The 26,035-nt window shown below is 38.8% G+C and overlaps 5 protein-coding genes across 10 annotated transcripts; 3 read left to right on the top strand and 2 right to left on the bottom strand.

Annotated features, from left to right (window-relative positions):
• The first annotated feature begins 508 nt into the window (after positions 1-508).
• On the top strand, positions 509-5,001 carry LOC147867896 (uncharacterized). 6 transcript variants are annotated; one of them, XM_087315801.1, is made up of 9 exons: positions 509-678; positions 1,778-2,290; positions 2,612-2,766; positions 3,096-3,565; positions 3,648-3,732; positions 4,026-4,146; positions 4,227-4,304; positions 4,424-4,458; positions 4,557-5,001. In XM_087315801.1, the coding sequence occupies exons 2-9, from the start codon at positions 2,032-2,034 to the stop codon at positions 4,566-4,568; spliced, it is 1,215 nt and encodes a 404-aa protein (XP_087171927.1). In that variant the 5' UTR covers positions 509-678; positions 1,778-2,031; the 3' UTR covers positions 4,569-5,001. The 6 variants fall into 6 exon arrangements, 5 of the variants coding, with proteins under 5 accessions (XP_087171927.1, XP_087171928.1, XP_087171929.1 ...); XR_015529388.1 differs by lacking the exon at positions 509-678 and having other exon boundaries at positions 1,755-2,290; positions 4,557-4,623; positions 4,700-5,001; XM_087315802.1 differs by lacking the exon at positions 509-678 and having other exon boundaries at positions 1,755-1,946; positions 2,028-2,290.
• A 1,480-nt stretch (positions 5,002-6,481) lies between these two features.
• On the bottom strand, positions 6,482-7,584 carry LOC147867895 (plant viral-response family protein (DUF716)). The gene has a single exon (XM_087315805.1). The coding sequence runs from the start codon at positions 7,491-7,493 to the stop codon at positions 6,621-6,623; it is 873 nt and encodes a 290-aa protein (XP_087171931.1). The 5' UTR covers positions 7,494-7,584; the 3' UTR covers positions 6,482-6,620.
• Positions 7,585-8,402: 818 nt separating this feature from the next.
• LOC147867894 (O-fucosyltransferase 19-like) lies at positions 8,403-14,640 on the bottom strand. Its single transcript, XM_087315799.1, has 9 exons — positions 13,921-14,640; positions 13,697-13,765; positions 13,433-13,517; positions 13,277-13,347; positions 12,531-12,619; positions 12,057-12,189; positions 11,667-11,899; positions 11,058-11,534; positions 8,403-8,839 (listed from the first exon to the last, which is right to left on the bottom strand). The coding sequence occupies exons 1-9, from the start codon at positions 14,581-14,583 to the stop codon at positions 8,632-8,634; spliced, it is 2,028 nt and encodes a 675-aa protein (XP_087171925.1). The 5' UTR covers positions 14,584-14,640; the 3' UTR covers positions 8,403-8,631.
• Positions 14,641-18,459: 3,819 nt separating this feature from the next.
• On the top strand, positions 18,460-22,245 carry LOC147867893 (pentatricopeptide repeat-containing protein At2g03380, mitochondrial-like). The gene has a single exon (XM_087315798.1). It carries the CDS (start codon positions 18,618-18,620, stop codon positions 21,288-21,290), a length of 2,673 nt encoding a protein of 890 aa, XP_087171924.1. The 5' UTR covers positions 18,460-18,617; the 3' UTR covers positions 21,291-22,245.
• A 1,703-nt stretch (positions 22,246-23,948) lies between these two features.
• LOC147867892 (uncharacterized) lies at positions 23,949-25,664 on the top strand. Its single transcript, XM_087315797.1, has one exon. It carries the CDS (start codon positions 24,023-24,025, stop codon positions 25,352-25,354), a length of 1,332 nt encoding a protein of 443 aa, XP_087171923.1. The 5' UTR covers positions 23,949-24,022; the 3' UTR covers positions 25,355-25,664.
• Positions 25,665-26,035: the final 371 nt, after the last annotated feature.

The raw sequence follows: 26,035 nt of genomic DNA, 5'->3' as shown, positions 1-26,035 counted from the left end.
AATGTTAATGACTAACCACTACAATAAGCTAGTTACGATACAAAAAAGACAAAGAGAACGAGTGCTCGAGCTCACTTGGTAAGGTTGCCCCTCCAATGGAGACCATGAGGTCATGGGTTCAACGCCTACATTCTACAATGGCATCTAATAAATTAAGAGATTTATACATGTATGAGTGATAGCAAGGTTAGAACCCAAGACATAAACACTAATAGTGTAACAACTTACTACTAGGGTAAGCTAATTACGAGGAAAGAGAGAGCCCACAAACGATTAGTAACTAACTAACTAACTTTCATCCTATAAAAGAGAGCAGGAGAAAGTGGTGCTGACGTGGCGGATGGACAGCCAAAGCCATGTTGACGTGGCTTCCACGTCGCTGACGTGGCGGGCAAGCTCACATGCCGCAGCCTTCGCCAAGCGGACAGGCTAACAAGGAAAACGGGAAGCTCCTGCTGACGTGGGCATCCACGTGGCACCAGTCTCATCTTTGTGCATCAGGAGAGACACGCGCGCACAGGCGCACCCACACACACAGAGCCAAACGAAATTAGGGTTTTCGCAGAACGCAGAGAGGAAGAATGCCATAGCTTTCCTTTTCGAATGATCGGACGTACGTCTTTCTCCTTACCACCGTTTCTGATCTTCTCCAAGCCAAATTGTTTGCTTCTTGCGAAGGTACGATTCTCTTGTCTCTTTGTTTGTTTCGATTTGCAAGGAATTCACAACAGTTTGCTCGTATCCGAATTCCAGCAGATTTCGTGTTTCTCTGTGTTTTTTGCATCTTATTCTTTTTCTATTGCCCGTAGCTATTTCGTTCCCTCTATTGATGGTATTTTTCCTTACTGCAAATTACAATCTCGCTCTTTCTCCGATCCAAACGAGTTTGTTGTTTCTGCGAACTACGTTTTGTTCTTGTTCTCTCAGAAGTGAAAATCCTGCTTAATCACAGAAATTTCGTAGATTTATCCAATTTACAGACGCCTCATAGTTTGTTCAAAATTTCCATGAACTCTGCGAATTCCATACCTTTCTCTATTTGTTTCCTCGTCAGCACCTTTCTCTGATTCGACATCGAGTTTGTTTCTGTGAAGGTACGTTTTTTGTGTGATGATCTTTCTTTCTCTGAAGAGGACAGAATTTCCAGAAGAAATCCTATCAAATTCTCAGAAAATTCACAGAAGGCCATAGATTTCATCAATTATTTCTTTCTGGTTCAAAAATGGTTGTTTCACAGCAGAAAAAAGAACTTGGTCTGTCTAGATCTTGCAAAATTCTGAAATAATTAATTTCTTTAAATTTATCAAGTAAATACTTGGTGTCTCTAGATATTTCAATTTGATTTTCATCTCTCTCTGATTGAGCCCTATATTTTTGTCTGCATGTAAACACTTTCATTAGAGAAATCAAGAGACAGTGTTTGTCAAAGACCCTCAAACTCTGAATTTTGTTTTCATTCGATATTTCCTTTCAGACACTTTCCTTTGTAATTTAACCCTGTCATAGCAGAAAAGTAATCTGAAATACTTATTGAATAATCTGTCATATTGCGCAAATTCGTTGAGCAATTCTTTGAATATTTCTCATGTTTGAATAGCTTTGAATGCATGTAATTCTTATTGTTGTGCTTATGCAATGGTTTCTAGATAGATTCAGTTTAGTATGCAGTCAACTCGATGCTCCTATCAATTTCAGCATGCTTCCTTTAGAGTTTAGTTAATCTCTGACCAAATCACATTTTATGATGTCTGAAGTTTTTAGGTTTCTCACAATCAAGGAATTAATTGACTTCAATGCATAAAAACAACAAATTCCAGCTTCTTGTACCATTACAAACTATTGGTATGCTTTAAGACTATCGAAACAAGCCAAGAGTTTTGAAGAGCCTTGGCTAATATTTCAAATAACTGGTGGATTCATCGCTGGATCTGGTCATTTGTACAAAGGCAAGATTGAGAATTATTGTTTAATTTATGTCGTGTGACATGATCAATTTCCTCCCACGATGCACTTTTTGGCCATAACAGATCTATGAACGGGAAAGAACCACATGTATTTCATGACTTTTTTGAATATGTTGGAACAAAAAGTGAAGAAAAGTACCAAATATCTGCCGCAGACATTGATTCTTCAAAAGGCTCGGGGAATCATTTAACATTGGTTGAAGAAACTGAACAAGTATGTGCTGTATCTCCACAGAGTGCAAGCCAGATCGAAGAGAGTACTTCTCCTGCAATTTTGTCGGGCCCATTCTCTGTAGAACTTCAGACTTCAGAAGAAATTGCATCAGGTAGCATCAACAACCGATGTGCTATATCTGTAATAACGTATTCATTAATTCTTGCATAACATACTCCGAAATATCCCTGATTTATCTTTTATCCACAAATACTCTTGGTCAATTCCCTATATAACCAATAAAATGTGGTATTTTTACTACTTATATGGTTAGTTCTTCCTTTCATATCTTTTTCAGGAGTTCACCAAGGAAATAACAAAAACTTAGGGGTATTTAGGAAGTAGAAAAACATTCTAGAGAATTTCTGAGTTTTCTCCCTTAATTTTTGTGTTTTCTCTGTTTAAATGTTCACGTGGATCATTTTATCTACAGACCAATCATTATGGAGAAGGGAGAATGGTAACTTCCAACATAAGGAGAATTTTATGTACACGAATAGACAGCATAATCAAACAGAGGCCACTCGATACAAAGAATTTTCACAGAAGAAGTTAGAGATGAATATAGATTCATCACACACTTTTAAGGTAGGGATAAAAGTCCAAAGATATAAAAAATGTACAAAAAACAATGTCTCTTCTATTTGGGAAAACTCTGCAGCATCCCTGAGTTTTCCTTGACTTCCTTTCTTGTATTTCCGCTAATGCGCTTGGTCAACCACTGAAAGAGAGAAATTGAGCATATAATTACTCAACTAACACATGTAAATACGCCGGAGGGAGTTGACCAAGGGCATTTGAGGAAATGACAAAAAATTAGGCACACTTGGAAAAATAAAAGAAAAGCTCAGCGTATTGGAGACTTTTCTGCTTTCTGCTCTGATATATATAAAAAATAGATACGATTTTTTTAATAGCAGATGGGACGAACGGAAAAATCAAATGATAGGAAAAGGGGTTATCAAGAGATGGCCAATGAAGACCTACATTTGACAATGCAACCTCCTCGAGTTCTGTTCAAATCGTCAAATTTAAATTCATCTTCGATACCAAAGATGGATGTCCCAGCATTGGTGCCTAAGAAACGGGAAGTTTCATCATTAGGATTGCAGAGCATGGAACTATTTGGGCCGTCCAGAGTTGGACAAAAGAATACACAAGAAGAGCACATGATGCGAGACACATATACATCCATGTCTATACAGTTGCAGACTACACCTGCAGACGAGGGTTCAAGGACAGGATTAAAAGGTTCAAATGTCGGAAATCTTCTGAATTCTAGGTCTGGTAATCAGGCTATAGAGAATACGGATTCAGCATTCCTTACAAAACCAAAGTCAAGGTCCCAAGGCTTTGACTTGGAATCATCATCAACATTTGTAACGAGGTTAGTTTCTCATCTGTTCCAATACAGAATTATATATGCTTGGTCAAGCCAAGAGCTTCGTTCTGATCCTATAATTTTGCAGTCATCATCTGGCACCAATGACAAGGCAGCTTACAATATTTTATGGTGGGCTGGCACATGTTTTTGAAGATATATCCTCTGAGAAGGTGAGGTTCCATCCTTATGATATGTCCACAGAGTCTTTAGCTGCGAGTCCCTGTACCATGATGATTGATTTGGGTAAAACTCTGAAAATACCTGAGCCTTTCACTTCCAAAACAGAGAAAAAGAGACTGAACTGACCATAGAATTGAGAACATATAATTGAGCAAATAGGATGAATGAACAGTATAATTGCACAAATAGCACATATAATTGCTGAAGAGGGGGGGGGGGCATTTCGAGAAATAATGAAAACTCAGGAGTATTTCAGAGATTTAAGCAATGATTTATGCCTCAGATATTTGACTTGTTGGAGCAGGCAGAAGTAATCATAGAGTTGGCGGGATCAAATGGTCGATCTTGGTCAACTACTTACTCTCCCCAATCAAAATCAAGCATGCCACTGTCTGGAAGTGAAGGTTTTGTCCCATTTTTTCTGGAAACAATCATCATCATATATTTGTTTTGACATGGACATGAATGCGTTTCTATGCGACAGGACATGGGGGCAAGAATTCGGGCGTATCTGAACATCATACTTTTTTGAAGGCATCTACAAATGCACAGACAAACTCAGGTTGGTTTTTTGTGCACTAAGAAAGTTTCAATTTTCTTCAAAATGGAATAAATAAATAATAGAAAAGACATTCTCTTATTTGCATATTTTGATTGTTTTACATTGTTGGATGTGACCAGGCCGATTTGGTAAGGTGACTGAAACAGACAAGGAGGTAAAACTAAAACACTTTTTTTCTTATGTTTCAAAATGCATTACGTGCTGCGAAGCTTTGATACATTGATGAATTGTTCTTATAACTGTATGATGCAGCTCTTTAAATGAGTGGGAGTATGTCAAAGTGATGGATGTCACAGAACAGTGTTATTCTCCCATACAGGTCTGAATCTTTAGTATTTAATAAGCGAAGTGTGGAAGTGATGGATGTCGCAGAACGGTGTTTTTCTCCTCTACAGGTCTGAAGATTTGGTATTTGGCCTACCAGAACACATAATTATAACCTTTTTACTGTAAGTGAAACAGGTTGCAGTGGATCCTGCGATATCTTATATTGTTTGCTCTTTTGTCTGTGCCTTACTGCTACTCTTTGAAGTCATCCGACTAACTTGTATATACATAGTAGTGCCTTTTACCAAGTAAAAGGCTATATAAATGTTTTCAATCTTTACTTCAAACAGTATTTTAAGGTTTTCCCTTACATTGATTTCAGATAGAATTGAATCTTTGATTTATGGTAATAGGCCTTATATGTCCATGATCTCCATGGCTCATCTATTAGAATTTGAAGCCTCAAACGGCCAAAAACATGAAGTGTGCATATAAAGTATAATGTAGTCAACACACGGGAAAGTTCAGTAGGGAAAAAGTGTTGATATAAAAACATAAAACTAATGACATTCAAAATTCTTATTTCTTTTTACCATGCCAACAGAAAGGGGTTTCTTGTTTCATAAGAATCAAATAATGGTTTATAATTTCTGCCCTTTAAAATAAGGGGTAAGAAACCAGCAAATAATGTAGTGTTAAAAGTGATCCAATGCATCATTTGAAAGGAAGAACACAGTAGTCTATGCCTAATAAATTCATAGTTATTCAGTTTAGCATGAAATTTCCCACACCCATAGGTTTGAATTGAGACCTTCCAAGCTTAGTAGTCTGTTGATTTGTCATAATAATAAGCTAAGTTTTCTTGTTTATTATAAGCACTTCTCCATTTTCTAGGTAGACATTGTATTTAACTAAGACTATTCGAGCTTTAGGAGGTAAGAATTGAGGTGATTGAGGGCAACATTGGAGTTGGGTCATTTTGAAATAATTTTGAAGAAAATGTAAAACCATTCACACCAATGCATAGTGATTTTCACAAGCAATATAGAAAATTCGAACTACACCCTTTATAAAACTGGTTTGAGCCATATTGGAGGATACATGTACTTGTAAGCATTTGAATTGTTGGCCCATTTTCTGTTCACACACTTCTCCATCCACATTACCTTCCAATGCACATCCTTCAAATTCTTGCGTATATTTCCCTCATACCCAATGTCTAAAAATACCAATCCTGTATATGTGATCACATGTGCTTAGCAATTTGTATCTGTATTGAAGTTCATTGCCATTGTAGCATTCTCTATAATTTAAAGCTATCTGCAAACTTGGATAATGATTGCTAGTTACTTGGTACAAACCCTATATATAGATGTGATCAGTCACCTCCAATTCATATTCGACATGGGTAGGTATTTGCATAATTCTAATCCCTCTAGGATCAATTCCATCCTCCAGCTTCAGACCATTTAATAAAGTCATGAATTAATTTGACCTTGCAACCTCACAGTCACATTTCATTGATTTCACTCAAAACCCACATGGTCCTTCAGTTGTAAATATTTCACAAAACAATGTATAAATCATCTATGCACAAGCCCATTCTCTCATAGGTATAATCATTTATGAGAGAACATTAATAGAATCTTGTTCCTTTCTCTCTGTGGTTTAGACGCTAGCATCGGAAAGTCATTAAATTGTGAGAACCCAAGTCCAATTTCAGTCATGTGAGCGGCTGTGACCCTAATTGTTCATTTTCGATCTCCCATGGATGTTAATATCATCTACATATCAATATCTCGCTTGATGATTATTTCCTTATACACGTGCATTGCTAACACCAAGATCAAGCACATACATATACATATATTACTAAGCAACTGAGATGTAATCCTTATGTAGTCAATGACGAGCAAACCATCTGTAGATTTTTTAGTTATATAGATCACAATTGAAGAGTTGGATTCTGTACAGAATGTTAGGTTCTTGTTTCTTTTCCCATCTTAATCAAAGCAGTTGATGAACCGATCGATCAATTGCCAACTATCATCAATCGATGACAACTTTGGTGGTTGATGGCTTCATTTGCAGAAGATGATCAGATTCACCATTGCCAGTAGTCAGTTCCATGCCTTCATAACCACCATTTCTTCTGTATCCACCACTTCTGGATACAAATCCAAACAAGACAACAAAGACGAGCACTGCGAAGCCCACGTGGAAGAGGAAGAGAAGATCCATAATTGCCACAGCGCGATCCTTGGCTGCTTCTATATCACACTGTGTAACTCCAGAGCTCAGTCGATGGCATCCTTGTGGCAAGAAACGCTCAGAGAACAGCGAAAGTCCTACTTGAAGAATCCAAGTTCCTTGCATAAAGATGGAAGCAGAAAAAGACATGCTAACCAAGAAAGAATGAGGTCTCCACGAGAGAAGGAAAGAAGCGATGGAGGAGAAGAAAGCGAAGGTTGAGAGAATATGAAAGCTCTCTCGCTCCAGCAATAACTGCGGATCTGATGCAGATCTGTAGAGAACGAAGGTTTCCAGAGCAAACGCCATCGCCAAGAAGAAGAAGTTGGCTTCCTGAGGAAGAGGGAGAGAGAGAGACGATTCGCTGATCAGAGTCAAGAAGAGACAGAACGTGAAGAAAATAAGGACGAAGAGGTATTGATATGCGTAGATCTGCGAGATTGAACCTGAAGGTAAGGAAGATATGGCTATGGCGTGATAGATCGAAGCAGAGAGGAAGAATAAGATCTCTGTATAGAGCTCTCCATGGCGAAGAAGAGAGAAAGGGTGCCATGAGCGTGCGTGGAAGAGCGAAGGGGATCGAAGGTATGATCGAGCAGAACAGAGGGCATGCCAGAAGCTTAGGAGGATGAGAGGAAACGATGCGTAAGCGTAGAGGGGTAGAGAGGCCATGGGGAAGCTAAGCTTGGGCGATCGGATCGAAAGGATCTCTGTGATCTTCTCTGCGTGTGGACATACCAGTAATTATAATCTACGCAGTCGACTTCTTCTTCTTCTTCTTCTTCAGTCTGACTTCATTCTTTCTCTTCGGAGCGAAAAAGGAAAGGGGAAAAATAAATAAAATACAGACATGCTTGAGTCATACCTCCTTCCTTTTTCCAGCTCTTTGCTTTTTTGCGTTTTGCTTTTTACAAGTTCTTTGCTTTTTGGACAAGAAATGGAATAAATAAAATAAATACAGACATGCTTTTGAGTCATGCCTCCTTGCTTTTTCCAGCTCTTTTGTTTTTTTTTTGCGTTTTGCTTTTTATAAGTTCTTTGCTTTTTGGAATTCTTACTAAAATATACCCTTCTGACATTTTTTTCACGCTTACCAACCAATTATTAACCTCTCTTTCTCTCATAGCCCCATCTCGATCGACCACATGATCTTTCTTTCTTTCTTTCAATACTAATGCTACATGCTAGAGAGAGATTTTTTAGTGTCCATAGAGAGGCCAATATTGACCCATAGGACCTAAGTAGAAAAGTTTATCTTAATAAGTGTAGAAAAGTGATCTTAATGAACTTTTGGATTCATTTGATGGCTATTTCTTGGAGAACATGCTCAATTTTCAAGAGATATTTAATCTATTTGAAGGTTTCACCGTCTACTATCCAAAATAACAAAAGATCATAGAAGGGTTGTGGGATATCATGGAGATAGTAGTATATATTATTGTCAATATGATATGTTAAAACATCTCAATCAAGAAATAATGTATGGAGCAATTGTAGCTTGTATTGAAATGCCTTAAAACAATTGTAGATTTTATGTCAACAAATATCTTCATCCAAAAATCAATGATGAAACACCCATGCTTTCTTTCCACTAGAAGAACCCTTCAAAAACATCTCATCATTGAAACAATATTGGCCTGTACATTTAGAACATCCTCATCATGTGGTTTTATTCCCACTCTTTTTTGTGTTTGCTTTGTGTGTGTAGCAAATAAAGAGCTTAGAGAACTACGTACTCAAAGTGCATTTCCTTTGTGAAAAAGAATGGAAAGAATGGAAAAGAAGAAGAAAACAAAACAAACAAGAGTGTTTAGTAACTGTTTGCTTGATTTCTCTCACATATGCAACCGGGGTAAGGATTGGCATAAAAGCTCTCTTCTAGCTTCGGGGACTCCCTTGGTTTTCTTGTATGGGGTGCACCAGTCCGATTGGCATGCAGAGCCTTCATTTCCGTCTGAAAGTGTGCCCATGTTATGTTTCCACATTCATATGCATCCACAAGTCTTACCAAGTTCCGCCTGTACGAAAAAGATTAAATCCACTACTTAATTCAAATACTAGTGATCTGTCAACTCACTCAAGGTCATGGGTTTAAAATCCTTATGCTTTCACACATCTTTACTACACCATGTATGAGTCACTTCTCAAGGTCGTGGGGTCAAATCCTTATCGTTACACCATGTATCTATCTCACTTCTCCTACACTCTAGAGGTCATACCACTGTGCCAATCTAATGATCTCCCGGTCTCAAAACACTCCACACACAGTCATCTCAACGGGGTTCCAATTGACGCATTCTGCATCTCTCTCTTTGGCTGCTGGCTTTGTGGTTTACTCCATAGCATTGAAAACCATAAAATTGAGAGAACCCAAGTTAGAATCATCTCCATGGGCTCGTCCAGACAGATGGGATTTGGATCATTGAATCTACAGAGATGAGGCCTGTTTGTTAAATCTATAACAATAAGTATCTATCTATAGAGCTAGCGATAGTTCTAACTCTGTAGATACTTATTGTTGAGTTTAATCCGAATCATTAAACTTCTAGACAGATATAGCATTGAAAACCATAAAATTGGGAGAACCCAAGTTAGAATCATCTCCATGGGCTCGTCCAGAGAGATGGGATTTTTGGTCTTTTGTGGTGATTAATAATCTTTCTGAATAAAACAGTTTCTAGAACTAACCATTCAGACGACGCCATACCTAAGGTGTATGACAATTGGTCCTTTGAGTCTTGTTGACAGCTTGCCATGGCGAGGGATGCTTCATGCTGTTATGCATAGATGCCATCACGGTTTGAGCTGCACGAGATCTAATATAGATAGGATAAATCACTCGGAGATTGACAATGTCATAGGAACAGATCTGGTTCACTTAAATATCCGTAGAGCTTGGGTAGAGTCTCTCAGACACTAGAGATGAAGATAGATTTTTATCGATAATCTGGGCTGGAACATGCGATTGGTCAGATGGGTACTTTCTCACGTCAGCTAGATATTGAGGCCGGGGATACATGGCCATATTACCCCAAAAAAGGATATGCCAGATTTGTAAAAGAGCCAGATTTAGACGAATATTGCATTTTTGCCCAGCCTAGTATGAGATTCGATGGTGTTTCATTGTCTTTTTAGTAGTTGAGTCATGGGCTCTATTTAGAGAAGATTTGTGAAAGTATACAGAGACCCTCATAATGAGAGGTGGATGTACCCATGGAGATACTACACAAAGACGGATCGCTGACTTCTGTTGGGAATCCGTATAACTTCTTCAAATAGACCTGGCGGCGAGCACTTCTCCAGACATCATGCTTGATCATTATTGGCTCTTCACACAAATAAATGGCAATTGCAAAGAAGGATCTGGAGCATTGTCATGGACAAACAAGCACATTCATTTAGGCATCATCTTACCCTGGACTCTGGAGGATATAAATGTCATCCCCAAGCCATTCAAAGGTACAACCTGTAGTTCCCACCACACTCACACAATGCGGGATAACCAAACCTTCTTTTTAGTGGGAGTTTCAGATTAAAATGTTCACATTAGGTTGCAAATGTATTTTTTGGGACTGTATGGCTGATTTTCGTGAAAGGTTAGACTATAAGACAGCCATTTTCTATGGTTTTTCATCTTCTTTTTTCAGGGTGAAGGCCTCCATCTCCAAAGGCTTTTCATCTCTTTTTCAGGGCTACAAAACAGCCTTTTTTCATACCATGGTTTTCCATTGCTCCAAACAAGCTCCTGTATTCTCTGCCCAAGGTATGTCAGCATTGGAACTTTTATGCTGTGTGTACAAGTTACTTCCCTTTTATATTATCGCCTTTCACACATAATCAATATTTCGCATTCATAACTTTGGATACTTCCAAATGTTGTATCACATGAATTTGATCTTTCCTAATTTTTATTGACCTTACGTACATACAAATGACAAGAGAATTGCAAATTTTCCAAAGGCGCAAAAATACCCAAAATACCTTGGGAGTTCAGGAGATTATTCATGCTGGTTTATGCTTATAAGTTATTCCTAAGGAAGGCAAGAGAAAAATGGCAGACTAAAACATATCTATCGCATGGACTCAACTCTCTGTTTCACATCTCACTGTAGGATGTTCATTCTCTACAGTATTCGTGAATAGATTGAATAAATCCAAATGAGTAAGAGAAAAACAAAACCAATTATGTACATATGCTGAGACTCTTAGGCCAAGAGAAAACAGTTCATATCTTACCTGTCAGGACTGATTGTTCTGCGATAGCCTTCAAAGAACCGGTGGCCTTGTACAGCTTTGGCCATATTCCCATCATAAGTGTACACAAACACATCACTTTCCACAGCAAGAATGTAATCTAGTCCAGCTAATCTGTTTTGATACCCTTTCAAAGGGTAAAGCTCTTCCTCAAATGCCAAATCTGAATGTGAAAACACATTGGGAAAATGCTTCTTCAAAGAAAGCATACTATCATTTCCGAAGAGGTTACCAGCTACAATATAGATCTTTGTAGATGATGGGTAACCTAAACCTTTAAGCAGCAACCCAGTTTCATGAGGAGTCAAGGGACAACCACCCAAGAGACGCCTTTCCTCACCATCGATCTCTTTCTCCTTCCAATGTTGTACTCGATACCTCATTTCTCGGAGCTCCTCTGCTTCATCCTCCCTCAATCCATGGGCGCATCCCGTAAATGCAAGCATATCCTTCTCATAACTAAAGCAAAAAACGCCTATATAAAACATAATGAATACATACCTTTCATAAAACGCAGAGAAAAGTTTGTATTGCATGTGGTCCATGCATATATTTCTAAGATACTAGAAGAAAGACAGCATTTCAACGTACCGAAGATGAAGAGCAATGTAGGGTTCATTTCTTTGGCGAAATTTTCCAGCAAGAGACTCTCCAAGGTTCTGAATGGGTTGAACAAAACGCAGTGCTAGATAATTCGCTCGGCAACGCAGGCGTTGTACTGAATCAGCTAGGCCATTGTTGGCTAGCCGTGAATCCGCATGTGTAAAATATAGCACCTTATGTTCTTTGAGCAAAGGAAGCACATCTTCTTCATAGTAGGTTGCCTGCATTATAGAAAACATGTGAGAATGCAAACTTCATGACGTGACAATGATAGAAGAAACAGGTTTGAATGTTGATAAAGAATGTGGTCTGTAAGTTCTTATGTAACCTTTTGTAATGTATGATGCACCACACTTATGAAAGAAGGCATGGATGTACCTGAGACCACGAGATAGGAGTCTTTTTGAAAGGTTCAACATTTTGCAATGATGGTGGTAGAGACTTCACTACATGTACATAATCTTCCAAAGAGTGGATAAAATGTTCCACATCGAAAATGTCTTTGAATTCACTGGAAATTCCATTTAAATCAAAGATGAAAAACAATTCCATTCAAAGGGATGGAAGATTCTGAAAAATACTTAGGTTTTCTTTATTTCCCCATATGCCTCGAGATTTTACTTACCACACCCTGAGAGAAATTATATGGTCACTTCATCCCCTTTTTCCACGGAGGGGGTTACAAAAATTCAAGGGCATTTGGGAAAATAAAGAATGAAGAGGTCTGCCTGAAGATAAAGGGGCCTTCCTAATGTTCAGATAAAGATCAAAGAGATCAACTGGACGGAACATAAATTTAATGTAATGAGTGCATAAATATCTGATAGTTCTGCAAAGAAAATGATGGCAAACCTTGGATCAGCCCAGAAGGATGTATGATCAAGAAAGGGTATTACAAGGGTAGCATTCATGATACTTGCCACAGCAACCATGTCACATATCTATCAACAAATTTGAATGTTAATTAGTTCAACCCTAAACTTTAAAAGCTTCAAAAGCTCAAGTTTCAAAATACAACAATCAATACTAGAAAGAACATTAGCTGATAGCTTTGAAAACTTCCAGAACAACAATCAATACGTAAAAAACCTCAGGTTCAAACTCTGAAATTTCTAAAAATTCTAAGACACGACATGACAATCAATGTTAAAAAGAACATTCATTTAAATTTCTCAACCATACTAAGACAATGTGAACGTCTTCAACGATTAAGACACTGTAGATTGTTATCCATCTTCCAACTCAACACTCTAAAAACTTAAATCTTAAATGATTAATATACAAGACACAACAAATCTCCACTTACTCCAACTCAATTTCAATGCCCTAAACCTTAGATTCTCAAATACACAATACACAACAATCTAGATGTACTTACAACTCAATTACAGAACTCTAAATTTTAAATCTTCAAATATTAAGGCACAATACACAACAATCTATATTTACTCCAACTCCATTACAATACTCTAACGCCGAAACATTCATAGAGCTATGACATGAGACACGCCAATCTAAACTTACTCCAGCTCAATTTCAATCCTCTAAACTTTAAATCTTCAAACAAGAAGACACAATACACAACAATCTATGCTTACTCCTGCCCTCATTTGGTTCAACCCTCCATTAGCATTCACAAGAAGATACCCATTTGTTGCCTCTTCTGGTGCTGCCAACAACAATTTCACAGAGAATAAGAGGCAAAAAACTCTGCACAAAATATAAAAATGGATTCAATAAATTCAATCTCTCACACTGATGATCTCTTGTGGGTTCGATGCACTGTTCATGGTTGGGATCATTTTTCTTAGACCATAGTTCCTCATACCTTTCAACTCTCTAGTAACAAAAGAAAAGGAAAACGCAAAAAAAACATTATCATTGATAGTAGATACATAGCCTGTAAGGGAAACAGTGAAAAAGTAAAATGCAAAGCAAGGCTATGGGTTTTTTTAATCAGAAAGCTCTGATCTAGAGAGAGAGAGAGAGAGAGAGAGAGAGCAGAGGAAACACAATACCTGGGAGGACATCTCGTCTTCTGTCACGTGATTAATCCTCCCTGTGTAAATTCTTATGTACGGATCAACCTGCACAAACCGTAGTAATAATTCGCATAATTGTTTCATGCTGAGAATTATGAAGAAGAAAGAAGAACAAAATGAAACTAGACCTAAAGAAGCAGAGAAAAGAATCAGAGATATATTGACGGTCATGTAACGAAAGACAGAAAGATATTTCTCACCTTTGGAGTATATGTATTCAAGTCGAACAGAAGGGATATAAAGGCCATCTTTCCTACGAGAAGATAGAGCACGCAGAAGGAGAACAGGAGAAGAAGCTGGCGTCTCTTTGAGACAATAAATCGAGGAAATGGGCGGCCGATATCAAAATAATGGATTAGATGTGTGAGAACAGTATTAAACTTAGGGCTAGGATTAGGTTTAACCGAAGCTTGCTGCAGTGGAGAATCCTCAAGATCATGAGGATAAGAGATAGGGTAAAGGCTACGTTTAATGGAAGCTTGCTGCCGAAAAAAATTCAAAAGGCCGTGTGGATTAGGTTTAGGTTTAATGGAAGCTTGCTGCAGAGTGGAGATCGCAATATACTGAGAATTAGGGTTAATGGAAGCTTGTTGGAGACTAGAATCCACGGTACAATAAGGGTTGAGATCAATTGTCTGTTGATCTGGGGAGCGTTTGCTGTGGATACAACCAATGTCTCCGTCGCTAGCTTTGCAGGTATTGGCTGTAGTTTCTTCTTCATCAGAGAAGTCAGAAGCGTCAGAGGGGAGATGGAGAAGATTATCGACATCAATGACATTATGGCGCGGAAAGGAGGAGGAAGGACTTGAATTCGAATTCGTATTTCTGAAGGAAGAACTTCTAGACCTTCTAGAGCTTTTCATGAGTGTGGAGATGTGAGGACTGGAAAGATCGCGATCCTACGACAGTTGTTGATGGGGATGGGGATGATAGTGACGGTGATCAGAAGTAAAAGAAGAAGACAATGATAATGAAGGAGAAGGAGAAGAAGCTTCTGCAGAAATTAAGGTAGAAAATGCAGGATCTCGTCCATAATTTGCAGTCGTAAATTCTTCCTGTTTCTCCTTCCCCTCCTTGTGTTATAACGGTCTTGCAGCGATGGCGGATTCCATCTTAGTAGGAGTAGTGTCGCTGCGTATCCACAAACAAAAGAATCAAAAGAAATGAGAACACGATGGCGATGGCCCCTTTAATTTGATCATTTGAAAGTAGGACGTCTGCTCGTGAAGCCTTCTTTTTTTCTGCCGATGGCGATGGCTGATAATGAAAGAAGAATCTCTGTCGTCTCTATCTATCTGCTTAAATTCTTCAACATAATTAAAATTAATCGACCAAAATCTGCAGGCATTCCCTGTCGTGTGGTTGGTTCTTTACATTCGAAATCTCCTTCGCGCGCACACACACAGTTGATTATGCTGCACTATGAGTAACCACCGGGTTAACGGATCAATACCAAGCCAAATCCACAAAAAGGATTGAGATGAAGACCAAGATTACACAGACCACAGAGAGAATCTGTTGAAGGATGGAAGGGAACAACTTCCGCACACTGAATTGTTTAGTAAGTAATTTACAGACTAGGGCTGATTATGCTGCACTATGAGTAACCACCGGGTTAACGGATCTAAACCAAGCCAAATCCACAAAAAGGATTGAGATGAAGACCAAGATTACACAGACCGCAGAGAGAATCTGTTGAAGGATGGAAGGGAACAACTTCCGCACACTGAATTGTTTAGTAAGTAATTTACATACTAGGGCTGATGGATATATATATATATAAAAATTTATAATACAAGGTGCAGATCAAAAGAAGTGTACTGTACATACACAGGGAGGTGGGAGCTCCGAAAGGATTGAGAGAAAGGAAGGAAAGCCTACTACACAGGGATGAGGCAGAAATCGAAGAAGAAGAAGAAGAAGAAGAAGAAGAAATGGTGGGAGGTGGAGGTGGAGAGAGGATGAATTTTTGGCTAAGCTTCCATGGCAGAGCTTTCTCTTTCTTTAGAGGCCTGCTGCTACTACTACTACTATTCTAGCCTTTTCTTTATTCTCTCATTCTTTCTTTCTTTTGTATGTGTTTTGTTCTTTTTTCTTTTTCTTCTGAGTTTGTTCTTTAACTGTTAAAAAAAATAAAACATGGACATTAATAATAATAATAATAATGATAATGATAAGAGGAGAAGGACTTATTTATTATGTACATATAGGAAGCAAAATAATAATAATAATAACCACAATATCCCATAATATTATTCTAGTTGTACATACAGTACATAATAGAGAGAGCTTCCTTACATATTTAAGTGCGGTTTTTATTTAGCCAATAATAATAATAATTAAAACATGGAGAATTTGGATATTTTTACATATTTAAGTGCGGTTTTTATTTAGCCAATAATAATAATAATTAAAACATGGAGAATTTGGATATTTTTATTGGGCCGTGGACGTAGGGAATCCCTAAGCCTTCTCGCTCGTTTTCCAGGTGGTGCTGTTTTTTTATTTTTTATTATAATTTTACTTCAAAACGAGAAACGCAAACTTCAATAGGGAAGAAGAATGAACGAATGAGCTCTTTGTGATCTTGTGTAAGAAACACAAGGATCGAATTGTTCGTGTGATGGCTATTCTGTATGTGTTTCTTATGCAAAGAGGGAATGTGTATAACATAGGAGGCATCCTCAAAGGGAACTCTATGTATGTGCATGTGTTAAGAGGTGGAGTTGAATTGATATATATACATATATATATATATATAACACACCCATGAGAGACTCATTACAATCTAATGAGACGGGGCCTAACCCATGGGCCATGCCGAGGATCAAACTTGGGTTCTCTTAGTGGTATATATATATATAGAGAGAGAGAGAGAGAGAATTAGAATTTTTATTGTCCATATTGGTACTCATATTGGTAATGCGATAAGGTTGGATACGATCAATAGACATTCTTGCTTTATATTGAGACCAACATTCAGGGTTGACATTTTCAGAGAGAGAGAAAGAGAGAGAGGAAAAGTGTCAAAAGCTTGGATCTAGTATGGCTTGCATCTATGAAGTCACACGGTGGGTGACCGCTACATTTGAATTGCAACAATATTTGATAGGCGGCATATTCTTAGTAGTTTTCCCACAAGGAATAGTCATAGCGAGCTTAGATTGGAGGAGGAACAATCAACCTAATTTGTCTTTTTCCTATCATTTGTTTCCAAACATTTTGTTTAATAAAATGCAAGCCAAAGTGTGAGCCCGGGAGTGGAGAACTACAAAACATTTTGTTTGAGGAGGCCAAACAAGTTTATTTTTCTATTGACCATTATGAAGTCTAAAAACAGTTAATTAACTTTAGTCAATCGTCAACCCAAGGGTGGACAATTGCCAAACATTTGGTTTGACCATGCTAAACAAGTTATACTTTTATTGGGAAGTCAAGAGTGAACCCTAGGCTGGACAACTACTAAACGTTTCATTTGACAATGCCAAAGAAGTTAATTATTTTAAAGTAAGAGGGCTAAGAAGCCAAGTGTGAACTGAAGGGGGTAGGGTGGAGAAATACAAAACATTTTGAGAGTGTTAGGAAGAAGTCTAGGTTTATGAGACATGTGAAATTGCCCTCAACTCGCTCAATGAGGTATATAGTCTCATTTGAGAGGTCGATCGTATGTGTACACTAACTACATGTATACACGAAGTACAATTATGATTGGCGAAGCATATAACCTCATTATGAGGTTCCTTTTTTTTTGGGGGGGGGGGCTATATAAATAATATATCCCTTGAAATTCCTCCAAGTTTTGGTTTCTCTCCCACGAATGCCCTCGATAAGAGAAGAGGAATGAATTGGTCATACAACGATTAGCTCAGGATATATGATCGAGAAAGAGAGGGTGGACTCGTGGGTATGTATTTACGGAACATTAAGAGATCCGAGGGGTGTAAGGACAAAACGAAAAAGAGGTATGTATTTAGGAGTTAGTAGATATATCTATACATGTATGCATGCATGCATGCAGATATACCTATACACACACACATATATATATACATACATATATATATATATATATATATATGTATGTATGTATGTATGTATGTATGTATGTATGTATGTATACACATGTGTACATATACGGCTTAAAGAACGAGTAAAGGCGTAGATATATTTATAGTGTCATATATATGGCCATAGTACGTAATATACTCGAATGCATTGGACAGCATTCTTATTTCATACTCGAATGCGTATGTTATCGAAACATTCTTATGTTATTTTTTTTACACTTTTTACCTGAACTTTCTTACCTTAAAAAAAAAAAATTTACCTTATAATAAATAATGAATACAAAAGTATGGTATTTACCATACGTCGAGGGTGTTTACCATACTAGAATGATTGAAACATTCTCGAACGCGAATGCACGTATGGTTCATAGTATATGATATTATATGGCTTAAAAGGCCAAAGGGGAAGAGATCCAGAGTTCGAACACGAGCCTAGGCAATAAAGAAGTCGTGAAGAGTGAAGACAAGAAGAGTGAGAGACAGAGTGGTGGATGGATGGATGGCCTTTCTCTCTCTCTCTCTCTCTCTCTCTCTCTCTCTCTCTCTCCTTCGTCAGGCTAACAATAATGTCTTTACACCAACCAGTAAGAAATAAGAAATGAAGGAAGACGACGAATATGGTGGTAGCTCTGAACCCCTCCCCACCCTTCCAATTCGACCTTCAGCCCACCCCCACCTCCACCTCCACCTCCATCTCCATTTCTTCTCGCCACAGAGCACAGAAATTAACTCTAAACACCTCACCCCCCCTCAATCCACCTCTTCATCATCGCCTTCCTGACCAGCAGTATGGCAGAATCGAAGACCTCTGTTCTGAAGGCCGCCTTGCCATGGCCATGGAAACTCTATTCCAATCCCAAACAAAGCCTTCAGAAGAACTATACCATCTTCTCCTTAAAACCTGTGGCAGAAAGAAAGACACGGTTCACGCAAAGCTCATCTTCGCTCACATGGAGAAACAGACCATGGAAATCTCACCCTTTCTTGAAGACTATTTGGTTGTTACTTTGGCTAAATGTGGTGCGTTGGAAGAAGCTTTCCAAGCATTGAAGCGATTGCGCACAGGTACCGTCTTCTCTTACACCGCCATGATTTCTTGTTATCATGAACGTGGCTTAAATCAAGAGGCATTTAGTATGTATGAAATGATACAAAAGCACGGAATTGAACCCGATCGCTATATGTTTGTCAGCCTTATTAGGATTTGTGGAAATACTAGAGATCTCCAGAAAGGAAGGGAATTCCATGATGAGGCTGATCGAAGAGGTTGTGGTTTGGATGTGTTAGTGGCCAATAGTCTTGTGAGTATGTATGGGAAATGTAGAAGCATCAGAGAAGCTGAGAAAGTATTTGCTGGGACGTTGGACAGGAATTTAGCATCATGGACATCGATGATGTCGGCTTATGTTCAGCTTGGTCAGTTTAAAAAGACCCTTTTGCTGTATAGACAAATGTTAGAAGAGAATATTCATCAAAATCAACATACCTTTGGTGTTGCCTTACAAGCATGCTATGGTTTATCCAAACATATGGCATCAAAGCTAATATGTCTCGATATTGTTCATGCATTGCACACTGCAATTCAGAGGATTGGTTTAGGATCTAATGTATTTGTCGCTACTGCTCTAATGAATATCTATGGACGATGTGGTAGAATCAACGAGGCCGAGAATGTCTTCACTGGATTACCCCAATGTGATATTGTGGCATGGAATGCTATGTTTTGTGCATATATCGAAGAGGGCCAAGGAGGAATGGCATTAAGATTGTATAAATACATGCAAGAGCAAGGGGTTCCCCCTGACCAAAAGACCTTTGTCATGGCTCTTCAAGCTTGTGTTCTGTTAGCCAAAGAGGAAGAAGAACTCTTAATAGAGGGGAAATCGATGAAAATAATGTCTATGGAATGTTTCCGAGCCATACATAGTGATGCAAAGCAGAAGGGATTTGCATCAAACTCCTTTTTCGGAACTACTCTTCTCGGAATGTATGCGAAAAGTGGCATGATATCAGAAGCTGAGAATGTATTCTTTGACTTGTCAAAACGAGATGTAGTTTCCTGGACAGCGATGCTTACAGCATATTTAGAGCAAGGGCAAGGGGTGGATGCAATTCTTCTCTACAGGCAAATGCAACATGAAGGTGTAGATGGAAATGAACAAACATATGTAGTAGCGATTCAAGCGTGTGGGGTTCTTGCTGAAGAGAATCATTATGCCATTTCAGCAATAGAAATAGGGATGGCTCTTCATGCCGATGCTAAAAAGAAGGGATTTGATTCAAATGTTTTTGTTGCCACTTCCCTTTTGGGTATGTATGCTATTTGTGGAACTATTACCGAAGCCGAGAGTATTTTTGATGCATTGCCCCAGCGTGATGTCGTGGCATGGAATGCCATGCTTACTGCCTATGTTAATCAAGGTTATGGTCACAAGGCATTGCAGCTTTATAGAAAGATGCTCGAGGGAAGTATGAACCCAAATCAGAAAACTTTTGTGATTATCCTTAATGCTTGTAGCATACTAGTAGAGAAAGAGGCAGATGTGGTTTTACCGAATGAGAAAACCACTCTGTTTGATCTTACCTTAGCACTACATGCCGATCTTTGGAAATGGGGTTTCAGAACCAATGTCTTTATTGGTAATACGCTTGTAGCGATTTATGGAAAGCTTGGAAAGCTAAAGGAAGCAAAGGATGTATTTATAGGAATGTCACAGCATGAGACGACATCATGGAATGCAATGTTCTCCGCATGTATTCAACACAATGAAGGAGAGGAAGTGCTAGAGCTTTATACTTGGATGAAGAATGAGAATGCTATCATGAACGATGTCACACATCTGTGCCTTCTTCAAGCATGTGGTGCAACTGGGAGCTTAGAAATTTGCCAAGAAATTCATTTTAGCATCGTCTCAGCAGGGTATGATCTAAATCCACCGTTATTGTCCACGTTAATCCATGCATACGGGAGCTGTTCGAGCATGGAAGATGCACGATCGGTGTTTCAGGGTGTTTCACACCCAGACATTGTATCGTGGAATGCATGCATTGCAGGGTATGCAGGAGATGGGAACTATGAGGAAAGTATGAGATTGCTTGATGAAATGGATAGGGAAGGAATTGAACCTGACGGGGTCACATTAGCGTCGGTGCTTTCAGCATGTAGTCATGGTGGTTTAGTAGCGAGGGGTGTAAAGCATTTTGAAGAATTATGTAAGAGATTCAATATTATACCAGATTTAAAGCATTACAGTACTATTATAGACCTCCTTGGGAGGGCGGGTGACTTAAAGATGTTAGAGGGTATGCTGGGGAGGATACCTTTAGAGGCAGATCTTAGCATATGGTTGCCTTTGCTTGGTGCGTGTCGTATGCATGGTAATAAGGATTTAGGGAAACATGCCTTTGCTAATGCCATCGATTTGAAACCAACTCAGGCAGGTGCTTATATTATCATGTCAAACATTTTTGCAAACTCAGAATTTCGAGAAGACAGTGAGTGAGAAAGTATCGATCTTTATTGACACAGTCAAAGCAATCGGATAGTGTTGGTTTCAAAAAATGCTATCATATTGACCTTTATGATTGATTGATTCCATGGCCTTTTGGATGTATGCTATGCTTCTATGATCGATTGGGAAGCAATTTGAATCTTTCATGTTTTATCATTGGTCGAAGGTGGCAGTAATTTCAGGTCTATCTCCAAATAATCCTCAAATACGAAAGAAAATGTGACAAATCATTCGTTCAAGCATAGATGAAGGCATATAAACGTATGGTTTCATGCTCAATAGTTGCATCCCTTATGTGGATGCTGATTATTGATATATAGGGGACGAAGCAATATGCTAAGGATGCAAAAATTATTGAGGGTGTTTTCGGGTGGACTACAAAAAACTGGGGGAGGATAACATGTTTTGCTTTGCTTCAGTATCTGTTATGCAATGAAGATGGAAGTGAATATGCTCATCATGCACTTACCAATGCATAAAGAAGATTCCGGAGATTGCACTATCCTTGAGGGTGTGTAGTATTACAAATTACAAAATGCTTTATCAATCAATATGACAAATCCAATTCGTAGGAGTGGAACTCTCTAATTGGAAGATGAGGATGTGGGATACTAGTCAATGGTCATATGATGCCTCGATACGCTCTACACAATGCCAATGTATCAGGGCTTGCCATAAATCATGCTTCATACATAGCAACACTTGCTTAAAATCACCATTTGCATAAAAAAACTTCCATTCATATTACCAAACTATGTGAAAATCACCCATTCGCAAATTGCAACTTCCGTTTTAGCTAATTTCCTTCTCATTCTGTTCGACGTGAAACATGGCTTTGGGGCATGTTACAAATTGAGATGTTGAGGTTTTTGAATAATAGATGAGAGGCCCCTCAATGATCATCATGTTGTCTATGCCATTTCTATTGTCTTATATCAAATTTACAGTGTATACGTGATGGAGTGTTTGTAACCTATACTTAAAAGTTATTCTTATACATCAAGTACTTCATTGCGTACATACGTTTTTAGGTCAATGAGGTCCTACAAATTGAGATGGAAAATTGTTAAGTATAGCTTAATATATTCAACCAACATTTTCAACTTGGTGAGTTGACAATGGCTATTGTGCCGTCACACTTTTCCTTAGTAGTTCACATGGCAAATATATCTCAATGTCTTCTTAGCATATATGACTTTAAAAATTAAAACTTCACAAGTCTAGGATTCAAGACAATACAATTGCTTTGCTCAAATTGCAAATGTTCACTTCCTTGGTAAAAATAAAATTATGGTTTTTTGTTGGGCACGTGTAACTTCAATCCTATGAGGTGTACGTATTCCTAGAAGTTGTTCACTATTTTCGCAATGTGAACACCATCAAATGTTGGAAAAGAATAATATAAAATGAAAATTTAACCATAAACACTTGTATAATGTTGATAGAGTTCCGAAACTACCAAATATGCTATTTCCCCGGGCTTCGAGAACCTGAAGATATCATCATGATTCTCATTTGTTCTTGTATTTACGTGTTCACTTACTCTCTATCTCCCATTCCTTTTCTAAACCCCTAGAATCCTCCTCTTTCACTCGTACCTAGTTTCCCATTCTCATCATTGTAAATATAGATGGATTTTATTATGGTACAATTTCCTTCTGTAAAACACCTAGAATTCTCGTCTCTCATTTGTACATACTTTCCCGTCCTCATAATTGTAGAGTAGAGCATTATGACCTATAGGAATGCAAAGGAAGGATATGATGGCAGTGAAAGAGGTTTGCCAAGATTTTTTTTTTGGGGGGGGGGGAGAGAGGAGGTCATGATGAGATGAAAAAAAGAAAAATAGAGAAAATTTGGGAAATATCTCTAACTCCCTCTATAGATTTTAAGAAGCCCAAGTTTGATCATTGAAGTGGGCTAGGGCTCATGCCAATAGATCACATTGATATCCAATGGACAATAAAATATCCAATTGCGATCATGTCTTTATAGATTCTACATGCACAAAAGTTTAATCCTTGCAATGGGATACAACCCGCCCAATAGATTGGATCATTAGAAAATCGGCATTAATAGTATATATATTGCTTTGGCCCCACTCCAGTGGGATGGCATCTCTACAAATCCCGAGAGTACCCAAGCCATGGACGTTGCAAGGAGATTTGTCGGCACCATCCATAATCTTTGGACCCATGGAGATGGGATATGATCCATCTCTAGATATATATCACATATACCAGATGTGGAAGATCAAAGACATGCCAAGAAGGCAAAGAGGTAACAAACAAACAAACAAACACACAAAAAAGAGAAGAAGAAGGAAGTTTAAAAAAAAGGAGGGAGGTGAAGTCTGTTCCCATTCTTTTGGCCTCCTCCAAATCTTGCCCTAATCTCGCCTTCCCCTGCTCCTCATCTAAATACATACTAAATTTAAACACATCATCCATCATACACATCTCATCTCCAAGTACACATACTTATCACCATACATACATACACTCTCACATCACCACACAATAACATACACTCGCACATATGATCATCATACATACATGCATGCCTATCCTATCCTACATACAATACTTGCATGCATGCATGCATACATACATACATACATACATACATACATACATACATACATACATACATACATACCATATAAAACCCGAGTAGAAGAAACACCCCAGTCATCATCAACTCTGTCTGTTCTGTTCTGTTCTATGGCCTTCCTGATGTCTAAACACAATACAACCAATCTCAACGACAGCAATTTCCATGGCCTCTTCACCATCACTACCACTATCCTCATCACTACCTTCCTGTTGTTGAGATCTCCATTGCCTTGCCGTGCAGGTCTATCGGAGGTTAAGAGGTATCCTGGTGTTTATGGCGATCCTCACTTCACAGGATGGGATGGCGTCAACTTCGATTTCACTGGTGAGCCCGGAGGCATCTATTGCATCATCTCTGATCCAGATCTTCATGTCAATATGGAGCTTCGAGGTGAGAAAGAAGAAGCAGGAGAAGGAGAAGGAGAGAAAGGCATAGAGGAAGTAAAAATTAGGCTTCCCAATCACATCAAGAAAGAAGAAGGGAAAGGTATGGAATTCGGAAAAATCAGGATGTACAATCAGATGAAGAAAGAAGAACACATCAAGAAGGATGGAAAAGAAGCAATGAAAGAAGTGGGGGTTTACGACCACATCAAGAAAGACGGGAGAGCAATGAAGGGAGGAATTAGGGCTTACAAGCACATCAAGAAAGAGGAAAAAGAAGCGATGCAAGGAGGATTTAGAGTTCAAAAGCACATGAAGAAGAAAGAGAATGCAGGGATTAGGGTTTACGATAGCATCATCAGCAAAGAAGAAGGAAGTGGTGTTTACAATAAGAGGACATGGATAAAATCATTAGGGATTATGCATAGAGGGCACAGAATAGTGATGAAGGTCAGAGGAGGTGGTGTGGCAGGTGGGAAATACATGGATTTGATCGAAATCGATGGCGAAAAGACAATGCAAGAACTGTACCAAAGCACTGATGGATTGGTGAAGTTGAGCTATGAAGGAAGGAAGGGAGGGGAAGGAGTAGATATGGCTTATGAGGAATACAATCTAGAATTAGGGTTAGGGTTGGGGGGATTGATGGAGATGAGGGTGAAGGCGGGGCCCGAGGTTCCCGAAGAGAGGCGCGGAGGAGGGACAGATGCATTCCTACACCTATCGGTGGAGGTCGTAGGCGGGTCCCAGTGGCTCACGGGCGGTGTCCACGGGGTCTTGGGGCAAACGTTGTTGAACGCGAGGGGTCGGGTCGTGCGCGGCTCGGGATCTTCGTACACCATGTCATGGAACCCTTTGCTGGTACAAGCGCAGGTAGACGGGCCTAACGGGGAAGGGTACCTCGATGGGAGCACCCCCGACTATCTGGCCTCTGGCCTCTTGCACTCCGACTGCCGATTCTCGCGCTTCAATCCCAATGGCAATGGCGATGTCCGCCCTACATCGTCCGTCACTGTCACCTCGCCTTACTCGCGCCGTTACCTCATCCCCACCTGAATTCAGTTCTACTAACAAGGTGTAGTTTGTTTTCAGTCCTTTTTTTTCTAAAAATTTTGTCCGGCTGGTGGGTCTTGGGAGCCCATTTCATTTTGCGTCCATTGTACATTCAATCATCCCCCACGAAGGATTCACCTCTTTTTGCAACATTAGAGACATAAAAAGAAAACTTCACACACACATCCTTTGAAAGAAGGACATATAACTCTTTGCCACACCGTAGAATCGTAAAAGATATATTCATACATTTACACCTTAGAATATAACTCTTTGACACACACCTTAGAATCATAAAGGATATACTCATACATTTTCCCCTCTCCTCATCTCCTTTCATTTTAGGTCCAAGTGAATTTCTTCATATATGTAGTCAGTCTCTTATAGACAAATCAATGTCTTATATATAGTAGCTAGCTCAAGATTCAAGAGAGAGAATCCTTTTTTACACATACTCGTTTTTGAGGCAAAATTTGTAAACACCTAGTTGTCTTTTCCAATATGATGGAAATTTGCACAGCATTTTTGTTGATGTTTTTGCCTCTATGAATTATTATTATGGGAGCTCTCACGCACATTGTTCACTTCTACACATATGGGAATTGTGTTGATTTTACACCATAATGTACTCCTTATTAAATAAGTTGTTCAATGTGTGGTGCTTTCATGTTGATTACCATGGGT

This window comes from Azolla caroliniana, unplaced genomic scaffold (genome assembly GCF_043228905.1).
Source record: "Azolla caroliniana isolate FFs.n. ecotype wild unplaced genomic scaffold, voAzoCaro1.0.p SCAF_2, whole genome shotgun sequence".
Classification (NCBI taxonomy): domain Eukaryota; kingdom Viridiplantae; phylum Streptophyta; class Polypodiopsida; order Salviniales; family Salviniaceae; genus Azolla; species Azolla caroliniana.
This window is presented reverse-complemented; position numbering and strand designations above follow the sequence as displayed.